Genomic DNA, 11,425 nt, shown 5'->3' with positions numbered 1-11,425 from the left:
GAGGGAGAGGGGGAGGGGGAGGGGGAGGAGGAGGGAGAGGGAGAGGGGGAGGAAATTGGTCACACCAACCCAGACTGTGTACAACATTCTGCCTTCAAGCCTGGGCCTGCCTACTGATAGCAGAAAGGGGGGAAATATTTTTAACTGACAATTCAAGTGAAACATACAGACTCAATCTTCTCATTGATCTTTACCGATCCACCAGTAAAAGAATAAGTAAACTGACCTTCTAGGACAGAACGAAGGCTCTTGACTTTGTTGAGTCAATAAAAAGAGTACACCCCAGCATTCCCTGACCAACTGATTGCTGATCCAGTTGATACTACTATGAGCTCTAAAGGGAAAGCCTGAGCCACCCACATGTGACGATCATCTTGGGAAAGTGAGCCAAACGATGAGCTCCTCTCGGACAAGGATCACGGCACCTTTGTCCCATCCCAAACCACCTCGTTTTCTACACACATTCCAAACATCTAGCAAATTTTTCTGAACACAGTGGGGTTCAGATACACTTTTGCACTACCCATGAACCCCCAAATGTTGTACCCAAATCACAAAGTACCCTGCCTAATCTTCACCTCTCCAGGTTACCTGTGTTTGGGAACTACCAAGGCAGAAGAGTGTCACTAAGAGTCTGTTTTCTTATTGCATATAGACATGCATGCAACAGATAAGCACAGTGATTTATGCCACACGTGCAAACCATATGGGGGCTAGGAAGGTCTCCCAATTGGCAAAGTGCTTTACTTACACAAACTCACACGCACACACACACACACACACACACACACACACACACTCACGAAAGCCTGACTTCTATGCCTAGCACTCACATAGACAGCCAGACACAGTAGCATGTGCTTGCAATTCCAACACTGGGGAAGCAGAAGCAGAAGCAGGAAGGCCCCTGGGGCTTGGTGGCCAGTTAGCCTAGCCTGGCCTAATCAGTGAACTCCATGTCCCGGAGAGGGCTCCAGTCTCAAGAACAGGACCAGAAAGACGGCTCAGCTAGTAAAGGCACTTACTACACAAGCCTGTTGACCTGAGTTCAGTTTCTAAAACCCACATCCAGATGGCAAGAGAGAACTGGTTTCAGAGTTTTACTCTGACTTCCACGCATACAGTGTGACACGGTAAGCACTCCACACAAGTGAATGAGTATTAAAAAAAAACAAGGTAGAGGTCTCCTCCAGAAAAACATCTGTGGTTGACCTACGACCTGTGTACACAAACCCCAAAGATGAGGAGTGTCTCTGTGGGTTGCTATAAACAGGACTATCTCCGGTTTAAATTTTTTAATCAACTGGTAAGCAGAGGCCTATGTGTACCTTAGACCCTGCCCTTCAGGACTGTGGGACCTTCTCCTACCTACATAAGATTTGCCTCCCCTTTTTCCCAGAGCATTCAAAGTCTGCTCATACCACAAGATTAAAATCAATAGAACTATTTCCCCTTGTGCTAACTCATTCTTACCTTGTGCCTCCTAGGGACAGACTTCATCTTTATGACACATACTACTTTTTGCTAAATGAGACACTGATTTGCTTATCATTGTGTATTGATAAGTATGTTTTCTCTCTCTACCCACTTGTCCAGCATTGTACTTGCCGTCCAGGCCATAGGCTCCACAAAAGATGCTGAATGGTCATGTCTTTTGTGCCTGTAAACCTTCAGTATTTGTGACACTGTACAAAATGAAGACCAAAAACACAACAAGATCTGTAAAAAGTCCTATGGAAAGATGTGTGGGACATCTTAATTTCTTTAATGTAGAATAGAAACCCTAGAGGTCTGCCTTTCTTTCTTTCTTTCTTCCTTTCTTTCTTTCTTTCAATTTAAGGAATCAATGTGCTATTTTTTTTTCTCCACCTGTCCAGAATCCATGGAGACAAAGCAGGTAAATCAGTTCTCATATCTAGAGCCAGAATTTAAATCCTTCATTCACTCCCCCAAGAAATTTAACAAATTATATAACTTTGTGAGCCTTGGTCCCTTCCACTATAAAATGAGAATTAAAAATAATATTAGTAATTTCTATACCCATGAACTCTCAACAATTAGGTTGCATAAACAAGACCCACATGATAACCAGAGCGGTCAATATGCCACATGAATGGGGGAAATTTTAGAGAGCAACACCTCCCGTAAAGATAACGAGCTATAGGCAGCCAATGGCCACTGTGAAAGGGAGAATCAGAATGCCCCCCCATATGATATACATCCCAAGTGGTTACAGCATCCTAAATGCTGTACATATGAACACCACTGGTGGACTCAGTAGAGTGTGTGCGTGTGTGTGTGTGAGAGAGAGAGAGATATAGGGATATGTGTGATATGTGTATGCAACAATAATTGAAGAGATTAGGAATCCAAGGAGGAATGGGCTGACAGGGGAATAGTTAGAGAGTATTGTGGCTAGCCCGGGTTCTGTTTGTATTTTGATGCTAATTCAGCTTCCCCAAGAGGGGCTGCCTGGGATGAGGAGTGAATCAGGTACTCAGGTCACTTCCTGTAAACCTTCCCCTAATGAATAAAGATTTCTAGGAACCAATCACTGGGCCAAGAGTAAGTGGGACTTCCAGGTGGGAGAGGAGAGAGGAGAGGTAGAAAAAGGTGGGTTTGTTTGTTTGTTTGTTTGTTTTGGGTTTTTTGTTTGTTTTGGTTTTTTTGGGAGGGGTTGTTGTTGTTGTTTTGGTTTTTTGGGTTTTTTGTTTTTGGTTTTTTGAGACAGGGTTTCTCTGTATAGCCCTGGCTGTCCTGGAACTCACTCTGTAGACCAGGCTGGCCTCGAACTCAGAAAATCTGCCTGCCTCTGCCTCCCAACTGCTGGGATTAAAGGTGTGCGCCACCACTGCCCGGCAGAAAAAGGTGTCTTGCTTTTGAATGGGGTGAACTTGGAGGACAAAATGTAGCTAACAAGAGGCCCCCAGTTTAGATGACAGATCTGCCAGGATTTGCCACCGGAAGAATTATATTTAGGATAGCTTACAAAATTAGAATGCTAGTTGCTGAGCCCAATGATTGAGTTACCTGTTGTATCTGAACTAAGTTTGTGTGTTTTCCTTCATGCAGCGACTCAACTGGGTTCTGGAGAGAAAGGTACAGTGGCCGCAAAGCATGGGTTTGCAAGAAGTGTACCCCAACACGCTATGAGAATTTGGGAGCATGGGGTTGGCATGGCAATGACCCACCAGTGGAAACTTGGCAAGCTGGGTGGGGAGCTTTTGGAGCTCCGGGTCAGAGACTCTGCTGAGGTGAGAACAGGTGGGCCTGCCTGCCACAGGTGCACTGCCAGCATATCGTGGACTGTTTTTTAATATTTCACACAATAGGAGTGAGGAGAGGGAGGAGTGAAAATTATGTAAACATAGTACTCTCATATAAAATTCTCAAAAAAATAAGAAGAATAAGAATATCAACCATGAGCCGGGCAGTGGTGGCACATGCCTTTAATCCCAGCACTTGGGAGGCAGAGGCAGGAGGATTTCTGAGTTCGAGGCCAGCCTGATCTACAGAGTGAGTTCCAGGACAGCCAGGGCTACACAGAGAAACCCTATCTCGAAAAGCCAAGAAGAAAAAGAAAAGAAAAGAAAAGAATATCAACCACATTGGGTTATTAAAAACAATAAATTAATACATATATATGAAGCCTTAAGACAAGTACCTTGTGTCAAGTTTGATTGTTATTATTGAGTGAAAACTTTGGAAAAAAAATTTTTAGATACAGCCTCACTCTGTACACCATGCTGGCTTCAAACTCACTATGTAGCCCAGGTTGGCCTTAAACTCACTTGCCTCAGCCTCCCAAGAGTTGGGACTATGGGAAGGAAGACACTATGCCTGCTTCGTAGATTGGTGTGTGTGTGTGTGTGTGTGTGTGTGTGTGTGTGTGTGTGTGTGTGTGAAATTGGGGAAGAAGTGAAGCTATACAAATTGTGTGAACTGATGCTAGAAAATTAACAAAATAGCAGATATGACCCTAACGAAAGCCCAACATTTTCAAGAAGCAGAAAGTTTCCTAAACTGTAAAGTAATACGCTGACATTTACACCCAAATGACCATGTAATTATCCTCCTCTGAGATACAACTTGTTCTTTTCAGAAGCTCTAAGCTCTGTGCAGAGCTGTCTGTCCAACAGAACTTTCTCTGATGGGGGGAGCCTTCACCATAGTCTGCACAGCCCCCAAACAGCAACCCCGTGTGGCCACTGAATATCTGTAATTCCATGCAACCAAGGAAATGAAAAGTTTTAATTTCACCTACCTGTGGTTCTTTTATACTCAACTAGGAGCACATGGTAGTCCAGCTCTGGGGATTTTGATAAACAAACTCCTGGATTTGGTCCTTGCCTGCACTCTGGCTCCTGCTCTGTTCCTCCCCTCAACTCAGAAATCAGCTCTCACAGGGCCAAGTGCTGTCTCACACCTCCACAGCTCTGCCAATTGCAGCCCCTTTGTCTGAACATCCTTCCTCACCCACACTCCATCAGAACCTTGCTCAGATTTCATTTCGTGGGGAATTCATTTCTAGTGCCAACTCCCATGCCCCTCTCACCCTCCATGGAAAGGAGCTACGGTCACCTCCTCTGTGTTCTTCTGGATCTTTCTGTAGCTGCTCTGTCATTCAGTAGTTGTGATGTATTCTCTGTGGCACTAACCATCTATGAACTCTAGGGCCAGGTCTCACTCATCGCTCATCCTAGAACTGTGAGTCAAGTCATCACATAACACGAATGTTTATGCTAAGTATTTTCTGATTACAACATTAAAATTTAAATATGCACAATGTTCCATTAAAATAATTTTCAAAGTACAACCACTTCATGACCATGAAAACTCCTGGGACCAAAGTCTATTTTAAAGCAAATTTTAAAACAATAAAAGTTCTTGATCGGTTAAAGGCGGGGCATGGCGGCTTCTAGCACTTCAGAGGCAAACACAGGCAGCTGTCTTTAAGTTTGAAACTAGCCTGGTCTACATTAGTGAGTTCCAGCCAAGGCTACAATGTGGGACCTTATCTCAAAAGAAAAATAAAATAAAAAGTAAATATCAGCTAAATATCTGCTTCTTTCAAATTCCACAAATTTAGCACTTCAGTACAAACCAAAGAAATAAAATGTTCCTTGAAATAAGCCTTACCTAGAGCTACCTGGATATCACTTGAGCTTCAGAAATTGGTCTTGCTATTGATCTGCCCCCAGCACCCTGCGCTGACCTTTCTGAAAGACCAGAATGAGGTTTAGAAGCAAGAGGACATAAGACTCATATTGACAAAATCATTTGGAAATTTGAACTAATCAATCCTTGCTATACACCCCATACTCAGTCTGACCTCCGAGAAAAGAATAATTAAAATCTTATCTAAAGTGGAAAATAATGACTTTGCATAATGTGTGTCTGTTCAGCGGCATATGTTACCCAAAAGGAATTGGGTGTCTCCCTTATTCCTTGGCAAAGCTCTTGCACAAAAAAATAAATAAATAAATAAAATAAAATAAAATAATTGGTGTCTCATTTAGCATCTGTTACAATATTAACCTGGACTCATAGTCACAATAGTTTGGTTTTTTTAATCATGATTTCCCAACTTATCTGTTGTTCGTATTTCCACACAAGTATTTCCACACAAGTATTTCCATAACTATAATTGGCTCTGAATAGACACATTAATAATCCTGATTTTTATGAGGTCTTTCCCAAGAACCTAGGCCTCTGGTGAAAATGCGTTACAAATGTGTGTCTTGCTTGCCTTCCAGGAACTTTCAGCTCAATAAGGAAACAAGTGCCATTGCCAGAAATACACACTGATGTGCACAGCATGGCATGGGGCATCAAAAAGAATGGATTCCAGAGAAAGACACGAATCCAAGATATTTCATCGTCCTGTCTGATACAGGTTGGCTTCAGCTGTTCCATTCACTTGGTGGTTTTGTCTCCTTTCAAAGGCACAAGCAACACTTTGGATGCAAGGACTGAGTTAAGAAGTTAAGAAATGACAGAACCCTTTAGGGCAGTGCTTCTTAACCTTCCTGGTGCTGTGACCCTTTAACACAGCTCCTCGTGCTGTGGTGACCCCTAACCATAAAATTATGTTGTTGCTAGTTCATAACTGTGACTTTGCTAGGGTTATGAATCATAATGTAAATATCTGATATGCAGGATATCTGATATGTGACCCCAAGAGGGGCTATGACCTAGAGGCTGAGAGCCACTCCTTTAGAGCAACAGGATCATTAAGACGCAACTCACTTTTTTCCATAAAAATTTAAATAGACTTTAAATAACTTTTTCTCAGATTTCCTTTTCCTTTGCCCAAAATATATCTCCCACGGTTGTAAAAGAAGATGTTCCCCAAAAAGATAAAGGTCTAAGTTCTCTTTGGGGCTCCTAGTGAATAATATGATATAAATGACCTTCCTTAAGATTTCCTAAATTTAAATTGAGAAGTATCAATTTTAACTTCCATATAAAATTCACCATTCTAGGATAAATGCTGGTTAATTCTAGAAATTGCTTTCTATGGGTTATTAGAATTGCCTCCAGAGTCTATTAATATGAAATGAGCTTGGTTCCAACATGTGTCTGCTGCTGCTGGGAAAGGGAAGCTCTGGGTTTTGAAGATGGTGTTATGAGGTTAAAAAATGAAGATGGTGACCTTAGGTCTCTCGGGATTTGTAAAGCCAGCATGCCATCTATCTCAATAATGCCTAACAGGAATGCCAAAAGGACAGAAACGGCCATGGTGAGCGAGTGCTTGCAGCTGACAGTGATTGCTGTATTTGAGGTGATGAGGGACAGCATTTCCATTAGTTCAAGTGAAATACAATGCCCTGCCAACTCTGGGTATCATTGTATTCAATCCCCCTGCTGTGGGTGTCCATATTCTGTTGTTGCAATTAAAAATCAGTCGATATAAAGTCAAAATGTTGTTCATTCTTCCCTATCCCTTCCCCTGTCACTATGTTTCCAGCTTCACCGGAAGAACGTGTCACTATGGTAACCAGTCCCTCTGCTGCACAGACCAAGTCAACCTCTCTAGTCAGATTGCCAGGCAGACAAGATGGAATCAGAGGCCTGACTGGAGACACCAAAAGCTACAAATCCCATTTTCCTCTTTCTCTAAGTGGGGTAAACCAATACCAGATATAGAAAACCTGTCTTGTTCTAGAAGGTTCAAGGAAGGAAATTTAATAATGTCCTTCAACAATTCTTGTCAGAGCTCACCAGTCATTATTAGCAGTTCTCCCCAATGGTTCAGCTAGCTACCTATCATTTCCATTTTAAAGAAAACGGAAAACAGATAAAATAAAACCATCAATCTGAAAATGTTTACAAAGTCCCCCTTGTGGAGAAATAATTCTGCCTCCTCTCGTTTTCCTGACTCTCAGTCAAGCAGCATAACCCTATACACTCTTACAAAGTTGCGGAGTCCCACCTAGGTCAAGCCACACTAATACAAGCCTCATCCAGAAGCAGGTGGGATGCCTGTCAGCATCAACATGTCCGTGCTTAAAACTGGCATCCCTGGTCATTCCCAAGAAGCTATGCAATAAATGCCAAGATGGACACTCACTCTTTCTCTTTCCAATGGCTCTTCCTCCCCTCCTAACTGTGAAATGGCCTCCTGAACCATACCCACTAACCATTCTTACATAGCTGGTTGTTGCTGCTGTTGTGTGTGCACGCGTGTGTTTTCAAATTAACAGTTTCTTCTGAACAACCTCAACACTTTTATAAATCAAGGTACATCAGTTGTCTCAGCATTTTAAAACATCAGTAAACTTCATGGCGATATGAGACATTAAGAGTCACTTTATGTCTTGGCTTCAAAGCACATTTGCAAATATTAGCACAGTTGTCAACCACTCACTGGTTGAAGAGAGTGACACATGAGGAGAGAAGCAAGGTCTAAGATCTACACATCTTCCCAGACTGCAGCCATCATAGAGGGGTATCCTCAGAAGACATTAAAGCGCATCACATCAAACAGTATTTCAGTAGGCTGATGAGATAGGTTGTTTTCAAGCATATAAACCATATAGGATTTACAAATTGTATCACATAAGCAGACTTTTCAATGCATGTGATCATATTCAAATATCAAGTGGTATTAGCAGATATTTGCTTGTTTTCTGTTTTATGCACCTTGAGTGTTTTATATAAACCTGAAAATGGTCATTTCTTTCCTTCTGATAGTCCCACTTTTGTGTTACTTTTTTGTGCGTATTAGACTGCTGGTATTCACTGCTCACCGTCACTCTGTCAACCACTGCTCCAGAAGATGAAATAAAGAACTGTAATGGAATGCTGCTGGCTACCTGCTTTGGGCTCCTACAAGGCAGAGGCTGTAATGTATTGGTGTTTATATGACCAATAGCTACACCATGACTTCTAACAGTGCCTTACTAACTAAATGTTTCTGGTGTGCATAGTGTCTCCTGCAGGAGACATCCCCCATCCCCAGTTTCCTTTGATCAAATCAGTTCAACATCTAAAAACAGGGATTAAAATTTGGAGCCAGTTAGCCCTGACACATCTAGAGTTTCCTCTAGAAACACAACATTGGAGATTCCCTTCCTTCCCAGAGGTTGATGAAGCCATTATCTGGTTTTTAAAAAAAGCAAAACCCTGGCCTAGGAAAATGCATACGAATCCCGACCCATAAGAGCAAGACAGCAGGTGAGCCAACATAGTGAAGCCTTTACCACAATCAGCTATGGAGAGGCAAGTTCTGCCCACGCCAAGGTTCAGCCAGGCCTGGCTAACTGGACCACTCAGAAACCAGGAGATGCCATAGCCTGTGGCCACCAGGAGAAGCAAGGGGCTGCAGGGCCTACCTAGAGTGCCTGGCTCTCTGCAGCGCCACGCCTCGCGCCTCGAGCTTACCTTTCCGTATGAGGGCGGCGATCTCCGGGTCGAAGCCCTGCCGGTGGCACTTCCTCCAGAGGCCCATGTTAGTGGAGTTATATTGGCGGCTGCACTCGTCCGCGGGGCTCATAGCGAACAGCTGCCGGCGATTCCGGGCCCGGAGGAGTTTGCCCTCCCAGCGGTCCAGGCGCGAGCGGCTGGCGCGCAGAGGCAAGTTGTTGTTGTTGTTGTAAATGAAGCCGGGGTCGACCCGGCGGGTGTTGAAGGCCTTGCACCTGTCCCTGTGCTTCCTGGCGTCCGTCTCGTACCAGTGGTCGGAGCAGATGGCCACAGCCAACATGCCGAGGGCGCAGAGCGCTAGCGAAAGCCCCGTATAGAGCAGTAACCTTCCGGCAGCCATGCCTCCGCTTGGCGGCTACACCATGGGCATGATCCGCCGCAGCCTCGCCTTCCCTCCGCGCGCCCGGAACAAAGCGGCGGGCGGCCGAGCTAGGGGTGGGTACGGGAGGGAATCTGCGCCGCGGCGCCCCCCTCGGCCCCCACCTGCGGGTACACGGCTGGGGGACTGCGGGAGTAGAGGCGGGCAGCCTAAAAAGTTCTGATCCGGAGAGGCTCCCGCAGGGTCCTGAGCATCCTCCGGGCAGGTGCAGCCTCCTCTCGCGGTGGTGAACTCAGCACTGCCACTTCCCACCGTTCAGGGGGCAACAGTCCTAACCCTCCGTCCGCCTCTGCACGCAGCCCAGCAATCACAAACTAAACACCAAGTGCTCTCGACCACGGCGAGGCTTGCTGGGGTTTCTCTGTGCAGCTTGCTGACCGGAGTGACAGTCCTGGCTTCCTGGGAATGAATGATAGGGAGGGGGATCTGAGGACACTTCGCCGAAGGACGGATTGCGCTCACGGCCGGTTGCCCGGAGTGCAGCCTGGATCTCTTTCTCTGGGACTCTCCTCCCCTTTTCGGTCTGCAGCCGAAGGCCGGGGACGCGTGCCCAGAACTGTTCTTTTCCAGGTTGGGTCTTTTCAAAGCCTGGGTCCTCTGATCACCAGTAGGTCCTTGACTCCTGCCGACCCCACGGGTGCTCTCAGAAGCGAGCTGCCCGCAGACGCATGGTCTCTACCAGCCTTTGCCCGCGAGCTCCCGTATGGCCTGCCCCTGGTCTCCCCATTCAGACAGCCCCGCTTTTGGACAGCGGGGACACTCGGGCGGCGTTGCGCGACTGTTCAGGGCCCGGGGTTTGCAGAGACTGGGCGGCAGCTGACGGGCGTTAGGGATGGACTGCACAGAGGAGGGCGCACCCGGAGCGCTCGGAGCTCCTTCAACACCATGGACAGGTCGCTCAGGGGTGGCGAGCTGCCGGCCCAGCCGCCAGCCTCCCCGGTGTCATGCGGCTCTCTCCAGCGCCTTCTTCTTCCTGGAGTGTGTGCACCCGGCCCTCTCCAATGTCCCTTCTGCTCCACTTCACCTGGCCTTCCGCAGCCCCGCGTGCGAGATGCCCAGGTGCTGAGAAAATGCTGCGGGCACGAAGAAAACCCGGAGCCCGGCTGCTCGAAGCAACCCGCCCCCTTCGCCACCTGAGCCCAAGCACTCCGGCACCGCTTGCTCTAACCAGCTGGGGTCAGCCGCTCTCAGATTGCACCATTTTCTTCTCAGCCCACCCGGGTGCCGAGACCAGGGATCCCTCGGCCTCGTGTGGAGGATCCCGTCCCGGCCTCAGCGTCCCGCGATCCGGCTCCCCGCACTGGGGTGAATGGGGCGGGGGGGTAGAGGGGTGGGGGAGCCTGGGCGCCTCGGCTTCACCTCCCTACCTCCTCGAGCTGCAGAGGCTTCCGGGCCTCTCAGGCTCAGGCGACGCCCGAGAGGAGCGAGAGCCCAAGCTGCGCCCCAGGGGCTCCAGAAATCGCATTGCCCGGGTGTGGGCGCCCGAGAAAGCCGCTGTCACTCGCTCGGCCTCCAGGCGCTGCAGCCTTGGCTAAAACCCACAGCCGAGAACACGGAGCGCGCAGCCAAAAGCTAGTGATGTCATCCGTGCAACGTGAGCCTCATCTCTTATTTTTCTAGCCTTCTTAAAGTTAAACCACACCATTTTCCAGGCACGAAATGTCTGAGCCTTGTTCTTTGGCCAGGCAAGCCAATGGTGTCTAGGTAGGTATGGGCTCCATCACATCCATATTAATGCACATATACATATATGTAGCATGTTTACGTGTATTATTATAAATTTAGTGTTGGTGCCTACGTCTCCCGTTTCTCTTTTGACCGTGGAAAAGTCCCTTAAAATTCGCCACAGTTCTCTAAAGAAGAAAATGCTTAGAGAACGGTCTTTAACCGGCTCTGAGAGAACCCCTGCACCACGGCTTCCGCCTCTAGTGTCTCCTATTCGTTTGATCTTTGTTTTTCCCCAGAAAGCTATAAGCACTACCTTGCTAGCTACTGGCGTTTCTACCTGGAACTGAGCAGAGAGCAGCCGTGAGCCAGCGGCCGACACCCCAACACACACACACACACACACACACACACACACACACACACACACACACACCTGTCCTTACTCTTCGG

At 46.8% G+C, this 11,425-nt stretch overlaps 1 protein-coding gene across 1 annotated transcript in view; it reads right to left on the bottom strand.

Annotated features, from left to right (window-relative positions):
• The window catches only part of Tmem178b (transmembrane protein 178B), a 372,208-nt gene extending 361,346 nt beyond the window's left edge, over positions 1 to 10,862 (bottom strand). Inside the window, exon 1 of the mRNA XM_021165807.2 lies at positions 8,887 to 10,862. Within this exon, the coding sequence (XP_021021466.1) occupies positions 8,887 to 9,268 (382 nt within the window). The 5' untranslated portion in view covers positions 9,269 to 10,862. The remainder of the gene's footprint in view (positions 1 to 8,886) is intronic.
• Between the last annotated feature and the right edge of the window lie 563 nt (positions 10,863 to 11,425).

Source organism: Mus caroli, chromosome 6, assembly GCF_900094665.2.
Source record: "Mus caroli chromosome 6, CAROLI_EIJ_v1.1, whole genome shotgun sequence".
Lineage (NCBI taxonomy): Eukaryota > Metazoa > Chordata > Mammalia > Rodentia > Muridae > Mus > Mus caroli.
This window is presented reverse-complemented; position numbering and strand designations above follow the sequence as displayed.